The sequence below is a fragment of the Chamaea fasciata genome, unplaced genomic scaffold, assembly GCF_029207755.1.
Source record: "Chamaea fasciata isolate MVZ Bird 193981 ecotype frontalis unplaced genomic scaffold, bChaFas1.0.hap1 SCAF_134, whole genome shotgun sequence".
In the NCBI taxonomy this organism is placed as follows: Eukaryota; Metazoa; Chordata; class Aves; order Passeriformes; family Sylviidae; genus Chamaea; species Chamaea fasciata.
Genome location: NW_027094219.1, coordinates 26,104 through 41,386, shown reverse-complemented (window position 1 = coordinate 41,386; position 15,283 = coordinate 26,104). Strand labels below are relative to the sequence as shown.

General features: G+C 69.2%; 2 protein-coding genes across 3 annotated transcripts; both read left to right on the top strand.

The window, feature by feature from the left end:
- Positions 1–2,617: 2,617 nt before the first annotated feature.
- MRPL11 (mitochondrial ribosomal protein L11) lies at positions 2,618–4,572 on the top strand. The gene is made up of 5 exons (XM_066208110.1): positions 2,618–2,781; positions 2,861–2,956; positions 3,098–3,191; positions 3,510–3,669; positions 4,114–4,572. The coding sequence occupies exons 1-5, from the start codon at positions 2,641–2,643 to the stop codon at positions 4,214–4,216; spliced, it is 594 nt and encodes a 197-aa protein (XP_066064207.1). The 5' UTR covers positions 2,618–2,640; the 3' UTR covers positions 4,217–4,572.
- Positions 4,573–7,038: 2,466 nt separating this feature from the next.
- Positions 7,039–14,531, top strand: LOC136304628 (putative per-hexamer repeat protein 5). Of its 2 annotated transcripts, XM_066208119.1 has the most exons (8): positions 7,039–7,213; positions 8,370–8,521; positions 8,629–8,731; positions 8,997–9,252; positions 9,714–9,823; positions 10,532–10,664; positions 10,878–12,895; positions 13,300–14,531. In XM_066208119.1, the coding sequence occupies exons 1-8, from the start codon at positions 7,039–7,041 to the stop codon at positions 13,326–13,328; spliced, it is 2,976 nt and encodes a 991-aa protein (XP_066064216.1). In that variant the 3' UTR covers positions 13,329–14,531. The 2 variants fall into 2 exon arrangements, with proteins under 2 accessions (XP_066064216.1, XP_066064215.1); XM_066208118.1 differs by lacking the exon at positions 7,039–7,213 and having other exon boundaries at positions 7,958–8,521.
- The last annotated feature ends 752 nt before the right edge of the window (positions 14,532–15,283 follow it).

Below are 15,283 nucleotides of genomic sequence, written 5' to 3'. Positions count from 1 at the left end.
AAGGAGGTACCGGGATGGGACTGGGATGGACTGGGAGGGACTGGGAGGGGACTGGGGGGAAAAAACCCGGCGGGTGTGGGTTGAAAAATCGAGATTTTGGGGGCAAAAATGGCGCCAGGAGGGATAAAAATGGCATTGGGATGGGCTGGGATTGACTGGGAGGGGCTGGAGGGGAAAAGCCCAGCGGATTTGGGGTGAGAAAGGGAGATTTTGGGGTGAGAAATGCAGATTTTGGGGTCAGAAATGGAGATTTTGGGGTGAGAAAGGGAGATTTTGGGGTGAGAAATGGAGATTTTGGGGTCAGAAATGGAGATTTTGGGGTGAGAAAGGGAGATTTTGGGGTGAGAAATGCAGATTTTGGGGTGAGAAATGGAGATTTTGGGGTGAGAAAGGGAGATTTTGGGGTGAGAAAGGGAGATTTTGGGGTGAGAAATGGAGATTTTGGGGCCAAAACGTCCCCTCAGGTTCCGGACCCCCTCGGGCCGTACCAAGTGTCCCGGGGGGTGTCCGGTACTTTGGGGACCCCTCCCCACCCATTGCCCCTGTCCCAAGCACCCCGAATTTCCCGGGGGGTGTCCCCCGCTGTCCCCGGGGCCGTCCCCGCCCTTTGGGGACCCCCCGGTGCCGCTGTCCCCGCAGGTCCACCCGGACGGGGACCCCTCGGACCCCTCCCGCCACGGGCGGTTCCTGCTGCTGGCCGAGGCCTACGCGGCGCTGAGCGCCCCCCGCGGGCCCGGGGCCCCCCCCCCCGGGAGCCCCCCGGCACCGGGCCCCGCCCCGGGACCCGCCCCCGGCCCGGGAGCCCCCCCGGGTAACGGCCGTGGGGGGCGGGGGGCCCTGAGGGGGCTCGGGGGGTCTCAGGGGTCCCTGAGGGGTTTTGGGGGGGGTCTCTGGGGGTCCCTCGTGGGATATCTGGGGGTCCCATGGATTTCGGGGGGGAGTCCTGGGGGTCGCTGAGGGTGTGGGGGGGTCCCTGAGGGGGCTGGGGGGGTATTGAGGGTCCCTGAGGGGATTGGGGGGGGGCCTGAGGGGGTCCCTTGGGTGTGGGGGGGTCCCGGGGTCCCTTATGGGCTCTCTGGGGGTCCCATGGATTTCGGGGGGAGGTTTCTGAGGGGTCCCTGAGGGTTTGGGGGGGTCCCGGGGGGTGCTGGGGGTCCCTGGGTGTCCCCGGGGGTCCCACGGGCGCCGTGTCCCCCCCGGCTGTCCCAGCTGGGAGCAGAGCCGGCGGCACCGGGAGGACACTGGGCGGCACTGGGAGGAGAACCGGCGGTACTGGGAGCAGTTCAGGCCCCCCGGGACCCCCGGGACCCCCGGCAGGATCCCCCGGCGTCACCTCCTGGGGCTGCTGCTGCTGCTCATGGCCCTGGGGGGGCTCGCACACGCCCTGGCCTACAGGTGGGACCCCGAAAACGGGGCTGGGGGCTCCAGAAATGGGGCTGGGGGGGCAAAAACGGGTCTGAGGGGGCTCAAAAATGGGGCTGGGGTCCCTAAAACGGGGCTTGGGTCCCAAAAAATGGGAGGGACACCCCAAAAATGGGTCTGGGGTTGGGGGATTCCCCTGGACCTGGGGGGGTATTTTGGGGTGAATCCCCCTGGATTTTGGGGGGATTTGGGGCGGGTTTTGGGGTGAATCCCCCCGATTTCGGCCCCCCAGGTACGTGGCCGGGGCTCACGCTGCCTTCCTGGACCGGCAGGACCGGGAGCTGCGGGAACTCTACCAGAGAGTGCGGAGCCGGTGCGGGGGTTTGGGGGTCCGGGGGGGATTTGGGGGGTCTGGGGGGGGGGGGGTTGGGGGTCTGGGGGGAATTTGGGGGAGTCTGGGGGTCTGGGGGGAGTTTGGGGGGGTCCTGAGGGGGTACCAGGGGGCTTCGGGGGGCGATTTGGGGGGGTTTGGGGGGGAATCTGGGGGCTCCCGGAGGGTTTGGGGTGTCCTGGGGGCGTTCGGGGGGTCTCGGGGGACTTGGGGGTTCCTGGGGAGGATTTGGGGGGTCCCGGGGAGGGTTCAGGGGGTCGCAGGGGGGATTTGGGGGGTTTGAGGGGGTCTGGGGGCGGGGGGGCTCCCGGAGGCATTCCGGGGGTCCCTGGGGGGGTCTGGGGGGTGTCTGACTCCTCCGTGACCTCTGACCCCTGACCCCAGGGCGGGGTCGCACGAGGAGGTTCTGAGGCGGCTCCGGGAGCGGGGGAGGGGCCGGGGAGGGGGAGGGGGCGGAGAGGGGGGAGGGGAGGGGCCCTGACCCCGCCCATCCCCTCGGACCCCGCCCCCCTCCCCTCCCCCCGCTGCCCCTCCCCCTCCGCGCTCGGCCGGGAAACCCCAGGTAAGGGGGGAGGGGCGGGAATCCCCTGAGTGGGGGCGGGGCGGGAGAACCCCCGGGTGGGGGCGGGGCGGGGGAATCCCCGGGTGGGGAATCCCCGGGTGGGCGTGGCGAGGATGGTCTCAAACACCGCCCACTCCGTCGTCAGGCCGCGCCCCCTCCCCGCAGTGTTCGCGCCAAGCGTTGGCCACGCCCCTTCTCACTCATTATCTTTCCCGCCCCCCTTTTGGCCGCGCCCCCCCGCTCTCCCATTGGCTCGTTCCCGCTTTGCCGCTCGCTGATTGGCTCCGCCGCCCCACGTGAGCCCGTCCCTCAGGGAGCCGCCGCCATGTCACGGGCGGCGCGTTCGGCGCGCTCGGTGCGGGCCGCGGCCGCCTCGGGCCCCGGGGCCGCCCCGCGGCCGGTGCGGATCCTGATCCCGGCCGGGGCCGCCGCGCCGGGGCCGCCGCTGGGTCCGCTGCTGGGGCAGGTGCGGCCGGGGCCGGCCCGGGGAGGGGAGCGGGGCCGCTTCGGGGCTCTCCCGGTGACTTTCCGCGGTTCTCCCGCAGCGCGGGGTCCCCATCGCCGCCTTCTGCAAAGATTTCAACGAGAGAACCCGCGACATCAAACCCGGGGTCCCGCTCCGGGTCCGGCTGCTCGTGCATGTGAGTGCCGGGGGGGCCGGGACCCCCAAAACCCCCTAAAATCCCCCCGTGACCCCAAAACTCCCCAGTGACCTCAAACCCCCTGAGAATCTCCCCCCAAAACCCCTCAGTGACCCCCCTGTGCTCCCCAAATCCCCGCAGCCTGACCGCACGTACTCTCTGACCATCGGGACCCCGCCCAGCTCCTATTTCCTCAAGGCCGTGGCCGGAGTGGAGAAAGGATCGGCCAGACCCGGTCAGGGGGGACTGGGGGGGGTTGGGGGGTCCTGGGGGTGGGTTGGGGGGGGATTGGGGGGTCCTGGGGGGGAAATCTGGCGGTTTGGGGGGAGGATCTCGCGGTCCTCGGGGGGTTCTGAGGTGCTGGGGGCACCTGAAGGGTCCTGGGGGTGTTTGGGGGCAGATTTGAGAGTCCTGAGGGAATTTGGGGGTATTGGGGGTGAATTTTTGGGGGATTTTGGGGTGACTTTGGGGGTTCTGACAGGGATTTTGGGGTGAATTTTAGGGGTTCTGAGGCGGATTTTGGGGTGAATTTGGGGGATTCTGTCTCCCCCAGGCCATGAACCAGCAGGAATCGTCTCCCTGGCGCAGCTGTTCGAGGTGGCCGTGGCCAAGCAGAGGGACCCGGCTGTGACCGCCCGGGGCACGGCCCTGCCCGCGCTGCTGCGCTCCCTGCTGGGCTCTGCCCGCAGCCTCGGCCTGCTCGTGGTGCCCAGGTGGGACGGGGCCCAAAAACTGACCCTGAACTGACCCTGAGACCCCCAGAGTGACCCCAAACTGACCCCAGAGTGACCCCCAAACTGACCCAAAAACTGACCCTGAGACCCCCAGAGTGACCCCAAACTGACCCCAGAGTGACCCCCAAACTAACCCTGAACTGACCCTGAGACCCCCAGAGTGACCCCAAACTGACCCAAAAACTGACCCTGAGACCCCCAGAGTGACCCCAACACTGACCCAAAAACTGACCCTGAGACCCCCAGAGTGACCCCAACACTGACCCTGAGACACCCCAAAAACTGCCCCCAAACCAGCCTCTGACCCCCTCAAAAGCACTCCTTAAAAACACTCCCCAAAACAGCCCCTGAGCCCCACAAAACAGCCCAAAAGCCCCCTGAGCACCCCACCCCCCCGTGCTGACCCCTGCCCTCTGCCCCCAGGGTGACCCCCGAGGCCGTGGCCGAGGTCCAGCGCCGGCGCCGGGAGCTCGAGGAGACGGCGGCGACCCCCGAGGGGCAGGAGGACGGCGAGGGGGAGAAATGAGCCCCCCCTGAAAGAAACAGCCCGAAAACAGCCCGAAAACAGCCAAAAAACCCCCAAAACATCTCCAGAAAACAGCCCAAAAATGATCCCAAAAACAGCCCCAAAAACATCCCCAGAAAACAGCCAAAAAACCCCAAAAAATCCCCAAAAAACAGCCCCAAAATCATCCCAAAACCAGCCCAAAAACATCCAGAAAACCCCCAAAACACCCCCAGAAAACAGCCCCAAAAACAGCCCAGAAACAGCCCCAAATCAGGCAAAAAATAACCCCAAACCAGCCCAAAAACATCCAAAAAACCCCCCAAACACCCCGAAGTCTTTGCGGGAACCCCAAATAAAGCAGCTGCTCCCCCAGACTCGCTGTGGGGTTTGATTTGGGGGGTCCCAAATGTCCGGGACCCTTTTTGGGGGGGGTTTGGGGTCTGGCTTTGGGGGGGAGTTTGGGGTCTGTTTTGGGGGGTTTGGGGATCTGGGGCCCTTTTTTGGGGGGATTTTGGGGAATTTGGGGTCTGTTTTTGGGGCTGTTTTTGGGGGGTTCCCTCGTTTTGGGGGCTGGTTTTGGGGAGGAGGGTGGAGGGAGTTCCTTGGGCCTTCCTCATCCTCACCCTCATCCCAATTCCTGCCTCATCTTCCTCCTCCATCTCCCTTTATCCTCCCTCATCTTCCTCCTGCTCTTCCTCATCCTCTCCTTCCTCATCCTCCTCATCCTCATCTCCCTCATCTTCCTCCCCATCCCCGTCCCCATCCTCTCCTTCCTCACCGTCATCCCCATCCTCACCCATCTTCATCCCCATCCCGATTCCTGCCTCATCTTCCCCCCTCCCTCCTCATCCTCCCGCTCCATCCCCCTTTATCCTCCCTCTCCTTCCTCATCCTCATCTTCCTTTCCATCCTCATCCTCATCCTCATCCTCTCCTTCCTCACCTTCATCCCCTTTTCCAGCTCCTTCCTCACCCTCCTCATCCTCATCTCCATCCCCTCCCTCCTCATTCTCCCCCCCCGTTGCCATGGAAACGCCGCGGGGGGGGGAATCCCCGGAATTTTGGGGAGCCCCCCGGGGAATGGGGGAGGGGAGGATTTGGGGGGGGACCCCCGGAATTTTGGGGGGGGGGAGGGGCTCCAGACCCCGCGGATTTTTTTGGGGGGCTCCCGGAGCGCCCCCGAAATTTTGGGGGAATCCCAAAACCTCCGATGGGGCGAGGGGGGGAACACCCCAAATTTTGGGGGGAGGGGGGGAAGAACCCGAATCCCCAAAATCCCCAAAAATTTACAAAAATCCACAAAAATCCCCCAAAATCCCCTCCCCCCCCCAAAAAATCGGCCCCGCGGGGGATCCCGGCCCCCCCCGCCCCCCGGCCCCGCCCCCCGCGCTATTTTGGGCTCCCCCCGCGCTATTTTTGGCTCCCGCGGCTTCGGAGCCCAAATTTGGCAGCGGCGGAGCCGGGGGGGGAGGGGCGGGGGGAGGAGCCAAGTCCGGGGGCGCCCGCGCGGGGGGGGGAGGGGCGGAGGGAGAGGGGGGAGGGGAGAGGGGGGTTCCCAAAGGCCGGGGGGAGGGGAGGGAGGGTCCTCCCCCTCCCTCTTGGCTCGTCCGAGGGGGCTCCGGCCGCGCTGACCCCCCGGTGGTCACTGTGGTCACTCCGGTGGTCACTCTGAGCCCCCGTGGTCACTGTGGTCACTCCGGTGGTCACTCCAGCCCCTCTGTGGTCACTCCCTCTGTCCCTCCGTCCCTGGAGCTCATCCCTCTCCCCACTGAGCCCCCCATGCCTCCCGCTGACCCCGCACTGACCGCTCCAACCCTCTCCCCACTGACCCCCATCCTTCCCTTGACGCCCCACTGACCCCTCCATCTCCCCACTGACCCCTCCATCTCCCCACTGACCCCTCCATCTCCCCACTGACCCCTCCATCTCCCCACTGATCCCTCATTGATTCCTTCTCCCCACTGATCCCTCATTGACTGACTCCATCTCCCCACTGACCCCCTCCCAAGCCCTCCATCGCCCCCCAACCCTCACTGATTCCTCACTGAATCCATCTCCCCATTGATGCCTCATTGACCCCAACCATCTCCCCACCGACCCCCCACTGACCCCTCCATCTCCCCATTGATCCCTCATTGATTCCCCAGTGACTCCATCCCCCCACTGACCCCCCACTGGCTCCTCCGTCTTCCCCCCGGCCCCTCCAACCCTCTCCCCATTGATTCCCCATTGACTCCATCTTCCCCCTGACCCCACTGATTCCATCTCCCCATTGATCCCTTATTGGCTCCTCCATCTCCCCATTGATTCCTCATTGATTCCATCTTCCCACTGATCCCTCATTGATTCCATCTCCCCATTGATTCCCCATTGACTCCATCTCCCCACTTAACCCCCTCCCGGCCCCCCATCTCCCCCCACCTCCCCACCGTCTCCTCCATCTCCCCATTGATCCTTCATTGACTCCCCCTCCTCCCCGCTGGCTCCTCCATCTCCCCACTGACCCCCACTGATTCCATCTCCCCACTGACCCCCTCCCCCTCCGGCTCCTCCCTCCCCCCAACGCCCCCCCGGGCGTGTCCCCTCGCCCCTCCCCCCCCCGCCGGCCGCGGCCCCGCCCCCTCCGCGCGCTCCATCCCCAATTTGGGAGCGAAGGCGCCCGTCCCCCCGCTCGTGCGTCAGCGTCAGCGGTGACGCGCCCGCCGCGTCCCCCCCGCGTGTCCCCGCGCCCCCCCCGGGGTCCCCCCCGCCCGGGGGGCGGCGCGGCGCCGGTGACGCGGCGCTGACGCGGGGCCGCGGGGCGCATAAAGCGGCGGGCCCGGGCGGCGGCGCGGGCGGAGGATGCTCCGCTCCACCAAAGGCGCCTCCAAGGCGCGGCGGGACCAGATCAACGCCCAGATCCGCGCCCTGCGCGACCTCCTCCCGCTGCCCGACGGGGACCGGCCGCGCCTCTCCTACCTGCACGTCATGGCCCTCGCCTGCATCTACACCCGCAAGGGCGCCTGCCTGCGGCCAGGTGCGCCGGGCACCGGCAGCGAGCCGGGAGCGAGCCGGGAGGGACCGGGACCGGGCGGGAGCAGCGCCGGGAGCGGGGATGGAGCGGGGATGGAGCCGGGATGGAACCGGGATTTAGCGGGAATCCAGCGGGGATGGAGCCGGGAGCGGGGACCGGCCGGGAGGGAGCGGGGAAAGCACCGGGACCGGGGATGCAACGGGGAAGGCGCCGGGAGCCGGCGAGGATGGAGCGGGGAAGGAGCAGGGACCGGGGATGGAGCGGGGATGGAGCGGGGACCGGGCGGGAGCGGCTCCAGGAGCAGGGATGCCGCGAGGATGGAGCCGGGAAGGAACAGGGATGGAGCGGGAACCGGGGATGGAGCGGGGAACGCACCGGGAGCGAGGATTCCGCCGGGATCCAGCGGGGATGGAGCCGGGAGCGGGGATGGGATCGGGGACCGGGCACTGACCGGGGAACGGTACCGGGAGGAGGCTGGGACAGGACCGGGACCGGGGACAGGGACAGGGGAACGGGACAGGGACAGGGACAGGGACAGGGACAGGGACAGGGACAGGGACAGGGACAGGGACAGGGACAGGGGCCGTTCAGCACCGCGGGCAGGGGCCGCGGCCGGTGCAGCACCGCGGAGAGCGGCGGGAGGTTCCCGTTCAGCACCGCGGAGAGCGGCGGGGACCGGGCGGGGCAGCGGGACGGGGGACAGGGACCGGGACGGGGGACCGGGACGGGGGACAGGGATGGGGGACAGGGACCGGGATTGGGGACCGGGACTGGGGACCGGGATGGGTGACAGGAGCTGCGACTGGGGATCGAGGATTGGGGATCGGTGACAGGGACAGGGATGGGGACAGGGACCGGGATCGGGATCAGGGACAGGGACCGGGACCGGGATGGGTGATGGGGACAGGGACAGGGATTGGGAATCGGGGATGGAGGACTGGGGACAGGAACAGGGACCGAGATCGGGGACCGGGTTGGGTGACAGGGACAGGGGACAGGGCCAGGGGCAGGGGCAGGGGCCGGGATCAGCTCTGGCTCCTCACGGGAACGCTCCGGGCGCCACCGGCGGCTCTGCCGGTGACACTCGGTGGCCGCGGTGGGACAGCGCACGGGGGTGACGGGCGGGCTCTGACCGCTGTCCCCGCTGTCCCCACGCCAGGCCCCAGCCGGGGGGCGCCCCTGGAGCTGCTGGGGGGGCCGGAACTCGCCGACCTGGTGGCGTCGCTGCCCGGGTTCCTGCTGGCCGTGACCCGCGAGGGGAAACTGGTCGGGGTCACCGACAACGTGGCCCAGCACCTGGGGCACTCCATGGTGAGCACCTGGGGGGTCCCGGGGGGGGTCCTGGGGGGTCTTTGGGGGTCCCGGGGGGCGCGGGGGGGCTCAGCCCGCCCTCACCCCGCGCTGTCCCCCCTCCCCAGGTGGATCTGGTGGCACAAGGGGACAGCATCTACGACCTGCTGGACCCCGCCGACCACCCCCTGGTGCGGCACCAGCTGAGCCTGCCCGGGCCCCCCCAGGCAGGTGGGTGGGGGTCTGGGGGTCCTGGGGGGGGTGGGGGTCCTGGGGGGCGGTGGGGGGGTTCTGGGCGTGGGGTGGGAGGGGAGGGATGGGGAGATGGAGGGAGGGATGGAAGGACAGAGGGGTGGACGGGAGGGATGGACAGAGGGATGGACAGCAGGGACAGACAGAGGGACGGGAGGGATGGGCAGCAGGACAGACGGACAGACAGACAGACAGACAGACGGCCGGCCGGCCCCCGGCCCGCCCTGACGCCCCCCGCCCGCAGAGCGCCTGTTCCGCTGCCGCTTCACCACGTCCCGCGCCTCCCGCCGCCCCAGCGCCGGCCGCAAGCTGGTTCTGCTGCGGGGCCGCTTCCAGGAGCCCCCCGCCAGCCCCGGGAGCCCCGGCGCCGCCCCCGCGCTCTTCGTGGCCTTCTGCGCCCCCCTGGACCCCCCGCCCTGGCCCTGCCCCGACTGCCTGCTGCTGCCCGCCTTCCAGAGCCGCCACGCCCGCGACCTGGCCCTGCTGGACGTCTCCGACAGGTGAGGGGCCGGGGGGGCCGGGGGGGGGCCGGGGGGGGGCCCAGGTGTCCAGGGGGGGCTCCCCAAAGTGTCCAGGGACGGTCCTCAGGTGTCCAGGGGCGGATCCCAGGTGTCCATAACGTCCCCAAATGTCCAGGGAGGGTCCCTAGATATCCAGAGGGAGCCCAGGTGTCCAGAGGGTCCCCAGGTGTCCCGGGGGGATCCCCAGGTGTCCAGAGGGACCCCAAATGTCCAGGAAAACCCCAGATGTCCAGGAGGTCCCCCAGTTGTCCCATGGTGTCCCCAGATGTCCCGGGGGGTCCCCAGCTGTCCAGAGGGTCCCCAGATGTCCGGAGGGCCCCCAGATGTCCAGGGTGTTCCCAGATGTCCTGGGGGGGTCCCCAGATGTCCCGGGGGTCCCCAGATGTCCCGGGGGTCCCCAGGCGCCCCCCGGGCCGCTGAGTGACCGCGGTGTCCGGCAGTGTCCTGGAGCACCTGGGCTACGGCCGGGCGGAGCTGCTGGGGCGCTCCTGGTACCGCCTGCTGCACCCCGAGGACCTGGGACACGTGGCCCGGCAGCACCTGCGCCTCGGTCAGTGTCCCCTGCTGTCCCCCGGTGTCACCGGGTGTCCCCCGGTGTCACTTCCGCGTCCCCCGGGTGTCCCTGTCCCCTCCCTGCCATCCCTGCCGTGTCCCTGTCCCCTGTCTGTCCCCACTGACCGTCCCCTGTCCCTACTGACCGTCCCCTGTCCCCACTGACCGTCCCCTGTCCCTACTGACCGTCCCCTGTCCCCAATGACCTCTCCCCTGTCCCCACTGACCGTCCCCTGTCCCTACTGACCGTCCCCTGTCCCCAATGACCGTCCCCTGTCCCCACTGACCGTCCCCTGTCCCCAATGACCTCTCCCCTGTCCCTACTGACCATCCCCTGTCCCCACTGACCGTTCCCTGTCCCCACTGACCGTCCCCTGTCCCCACTGACCGTCCCCTGTCCCCAATGACCTCTCCCCTGTCCCTACTGACCGTCCCCTGTCCCCACTGACCGTTCCCTGTCCCCACTGACCGTCCCCTGTCCCCAATGACCTCTCCCCTGTCCCTACTGACCATCCCCTGTCCCCACTGACCGTTCCCTGTCCCCACTGACCGTCCCCTGTCCCCACTGACCGTCCCCTGTCCCCAATGACCTCTCCCCTGTCCCTACTGACCGTCCCCTGTCCCACTGACCGTTCCCTGTCCCACTGACCGTCCCCTGTCCCCACTGACCGTTCCCTGTCCCACTGACCGTCCCCTGTCCCCGCAGCCAGCGCAGGGCCCGAGGCTCGTGGCGAGCTGGTGACGCGGCTGCAGCGCAAGGACGGCCTGGGCTGGACGTGGGTCTACGTCCGGCTGCGGCCGGAGGGGCCGGCCCTGCTGGCCCACAACTTCGTCATCAGGTCAGTGCTGGGGGTCAGCGGTCGGCGCCTGGGGGTCGGGGGTCAGTGCTCAGCGGTCAGTGGTCAGCGCCTGGGGGTCGGGGGTCAGTGCTCAGCGGTCAGTGCCTGGGGGTCGGGGGTCAGTGGTCAGTGGTCAGTGCCTGGGGGTCAGTGGTCAGTGGTTGGGGGTCACCGCGGTGGCCGCAGGGCTCGCTGACCGCCGTGTCCCCACAGCGAGGCCGAGGCCTGGTGCCTGCGGCAGCAGCTGGCGGCCGAAGCCCCCCCGGGACCCCCGGAGCCGTTCGGGGCCGGCCTCGACTTCCCCGGGACCGACCTCGGGCCCGGCCTCGACCTCGGGGCCGCACTGGGGGTCACGGCCACGGCTGACCCCGGGCTCGGGGCCACCATCGGACACGGCCTCGGACACGGCGCTGCGGCCACCGCTGACCACGGCCTGGGGACGGGCCTCGGACACGGCCTCGGACACAGCTCTGCGGCCACCATTGACCCCGGACTTGGGGCCACCATTGACCCCGGACTTGGGGCCACCATTGACCCCAACGTGGGCCACGGCCTGAGCTCGGACACCGGCCTGGGGCTGGCCGTGGGCAGCGGCATCAGAGTGGACATTGGCCTGGGCGTGGCGGCCGGAGCTGACCTCGGCACTGACCTCGGCGAGGACATGGGCGCGGGCAGTGCGGCCGAAGTGACCGCTGGCCTGGGGGCCGGAGTGGCGCTGACCATCGGCACCGGCATGGGGCCCAGCCTGGCCGGAGGCGCCATCAGGGCCAGTGTGGGGCTGGACATCGGGGCCGCTGCGCTGGCCCAGGACATGGCAGTGACCGCTGTGCCCCCGGACATGGCAGTGACCACTCTGCCCCAGGACATGGCAGTAGTGACCACTCTGCCCCAGGACATGGCAGTGACCGCCGTGGGGGCCGGACCCGGGGCTGGACTCGGCCTGGGAGCCAACGTGGGCTCGGCCCTCACGTCCGGCACCGGACTGGTCAGCGCCGGCTCCGGCCTCGGACACAGCTCTGGCCTGGACAGTGTGACCTCTGCCCTCGGACACAGCTCTGGACTGGACAGTGTCACCTCTGCCCTCGGACACAGCACTGGACTGGACAGTGTCACCTCTGCCCTCGGACACAGCACTGGACTCACTCCTGGCTCCAGACACAGCACTGGACTCACCGTGGGGGTCAGCTCCAGCCTCGGACACAGCACTGGACTGGACAATGTCACCTCCGGCCTTGGACACAGCTCTGGACTTGCTCCTGGCTCCGGACACAGCACTGGACTTGGCCTTGTGGTCAGCTCCAACCTTGGACACAGCACTGGACTGGCCAGTGTGACCTCTGCCCTCGGACACAGCACTGGACTGGACACTGGCTCTGCCCTCGGACACAGCACTGGACTGGACACTGGCTCTGCCCTCGGACACAGCACTGGACTGGCCAGCGTGACCTCTGCCCTCGAACACAGCACTGGACTGGACAACGTCACCTCCAGCCTCGGACACAGCTCTGGCCTGGCCGTCGGGCCCCACGCCGGCCCCGCAGTTGGCCTGGGGCCGGAGCTGGACATCGGCCTGGGCGCCACCCTGGGGCCGGACCTGGGCCTGGGCTCGGGGCCCGGCTCGGACATCGGCCTGAGCCTCGGCCTGGCGGGAACGTCCGGCAGCTCCGGCCTGGGCTCGGCCCTGGCCTTCGCCGCGGGCCTGGGGCCGGACGCGGGCGCCGACCCCGGCCTGGCTGACCACGCCGCCCACGGCCTGGGCCTGGCCGCCCCCCTGGGGCCCCCGCTGGGGCTGGTGCGCCTGGCGCCGGGGCTGGGGGCCCCCGAGACCCCCGGGGGGGGCACCGAGACCTGGACCCCCCCGTACACCCCCCGCCAGGCGCCCCCCTTCGCCTTCGGGCCCCCCGAGCCCCCCGAGCCGCCGGCGCCGCTGGGGCCGGGCGAGAAGCTGCCCCCCAGCCCCGAGAGCCCGGGGGGGGTCTCGGGGGGTCCCGCCGGCTCCCTGCCGACCCCCGAGACGTCCCCGCCGCCGCCCCCGGGCCCCCCGGGGGGGCCCGCCCTGCGCCGCCTCCTGCAGGGGCTGGCCGCCATCGCCAGCAGCCGGGGGGGGCCCCGGCGCCCCTCGGGGGGGACCCCCGGAGCCCGCCCGGGACCCCCGCCCCGGTCGCCCCGCGACCCCTTCGCTGAGTTGTATCAACTCCCCCAGAGCCGCCTCCAGGACGCCTTCCGCAAAGGTGGGCGGCGACAGCGGGGACAGGGGGGGACACGGGGGGGGACACGGGGGGACACGGGGAGACAGGGGGGACAGCGGGGACACGGGGGGACAGCGGGGACAGGGGGGACAGCGGGGACACGGGGGGACAGCGGGAACAGCGGGGACACGGGGGGGACACGGGGGGACACGGGGGGACAGCGGGGACACGGGGGGGACACGGGGGGACACGGGGACGGGGGGGACAAGGGGAGGGTGACAATGACAGGGGGAGGGTGACAGTGACAGGGGGACACGGGAGTTTGGGGTTTTTTGGGTCCGTTTCGGGTTTTTTGGGACAGTTTGGGGGTTTTTGGGGCCTGTTTTAGGGTTGGTTTTATTGGGGGGAGGCCTGTCGCTGACGTGTCCCCTCTGTCCCCCCCGCAGCCGGAAGCCAGCGCGCCCCGTCGTTCTGAACTAAGTCTGTGACGCGACTTGCCCCCAGTATGGCATATTGTCATTGTCACCCCGGCCCGGGCCAGCGTCCCCCCGGCCCCGGCCGCCCCCGCCCGCCGCCCCCCCGGGGCCGCTCCTGCTAATTTAACTCGTAACGAGTCTCTAAGGTAATTGGGGGGGGGCTGGTGGCCCCCCCCTCCCCCAGCCCGGACGCTTGGGGACCGTCCCTCGTGTCCCCTCCCCCCCTCTTGTCCCCTCCCCCCACCCCAGGAGCCCCTCACTCAAAAAAATGTTTTTTGGGGTCTCCGGGGTGGGGGCTGGACCCACCTGGAGGAGCCTGTGGCCCCCGCCCCCCCAGTGTCCCTTTGTCACCCCCCCCCCTCGGGTCCCTGTCACCTCCCCTCCCCTCGGGGTCTGCGTTTTTGGCAGAGTTCGCCCCAAAATTGTGTCCCCTCCCCCCGCCGTGGGTGTCACCCTCAATGTCCCCAAACGCGGGGGACCGAGGCACGATGTGGCTTGATGTCCCCACACGTGATGTCCCCGGTGTCCCCAAGCCGCGGGGTGGGGACACGCCCTGACCCCACGTCGCCCGTTGTCCCCAGGCTGGGACAGGTCACGGCTCCGTGTCCCCAATGTCCCCAAACACCTCCCAAGGGACATCCTGGCCTGATGTCCCCAACGTCCCCAAGCTGAGGGGCTGAGACACATCGTGACTCAGTGTCCCCCATGTCCCCGATGTCCCCGATGTCCCCAATGTCCCCCACCCAAGACACGTCGCAGCGCGATGTCGCCGAGCCCAAGGCACCGTCACTGCCCCGTGTCCCCAAGGCCCCTGAGGGGACACGGGCACCTCGTCACCCCCGGATGTCCCCAACGTGTCCCCAGCGGACGGGGACGCCACCTGGACGGACTGAGATGTCCCAGTGTCATGTCCCCGATGTCCCCGATGTCCCCAAGGGACCCGCTCGTCACCCCGGATCAAAGACTGAGACACCCCATGATGTCCCCAACGATGTCCCCAACCCCTCGGACTGAGATTGTCGTGACCCAACGTCCCCCGGTGTCACCGATGTCCCCAAAGGACGGGGGGACACTGTCACCGTCCCGGCTGCAGGGACCGAGTCCTGCCGTGTCCCCGACGTCCCCCAGATGTCCCCGGTGATGTCCCCGATGTCCCCTGGAGGCCCCGTGGCCACGACACCCCCCGGAAATAAAAGTGTCCCCCATGGTACCCGTGCCTGTGTTGGCTTCTTCCCGGGGATGGGAATTTGGGGAGGGGGCCCGGGAACTGGGGGGGACCCGGGAATTTGGGGGGATTCAGGAATTTGGGGAGGGGGACACAGGAATTGGGGGGGGATTCAGGAATTTGGGGCGACCCAGAAACTCGGAGGAGCCCCAGGATTACCGGGGAGGATCCCGGGGGAGGGAACGAGCCGGGAATTTGGAGGGGGACGCGGGAATTTGGGGTTTTGGGGGTCCCGGGGGTCTCCCCCGAGCTAAAGGAGCCGCCAGGCCCCGCCCCCAGCGCCGAAACCACGCCCACAAAGCTCAAACCACGCCCCCAAGGACGGAGCCGCGCACATTCCAGCGGCGCGAGCTACTCTGCATAACCCAGCCCATTTGTGCCGGAGGCCACGCCCCCTCCGCCCCGAGCATGCGCAGCTCCTCCCGGCGCCGACGCAAACGCGGTGAGTCCTGGACTGGTCCCAGTGACCCCGAACTGGGACCGGGGACCCCAGACTGGGACCGGGGACCCCAGACTGGTTCCGATCCCCTCCCGAACCGCACCCGGCCCCTCCTCGCCAGCCCCAAACTGGTCCCAGTAACCCCGCACTGGTCCCAGCATGCCGGACTGGTCCCGGCTGCGCCCCGGGCCCGGTGACCCCCGGAATCCCCCCAGTAAGCCCCAGTGTCCCCCGGCGCTTTCCCAGTGCAGCCCTCTGAGCCCTCCCAGTGACCCCCAGTAGCTCCCAGC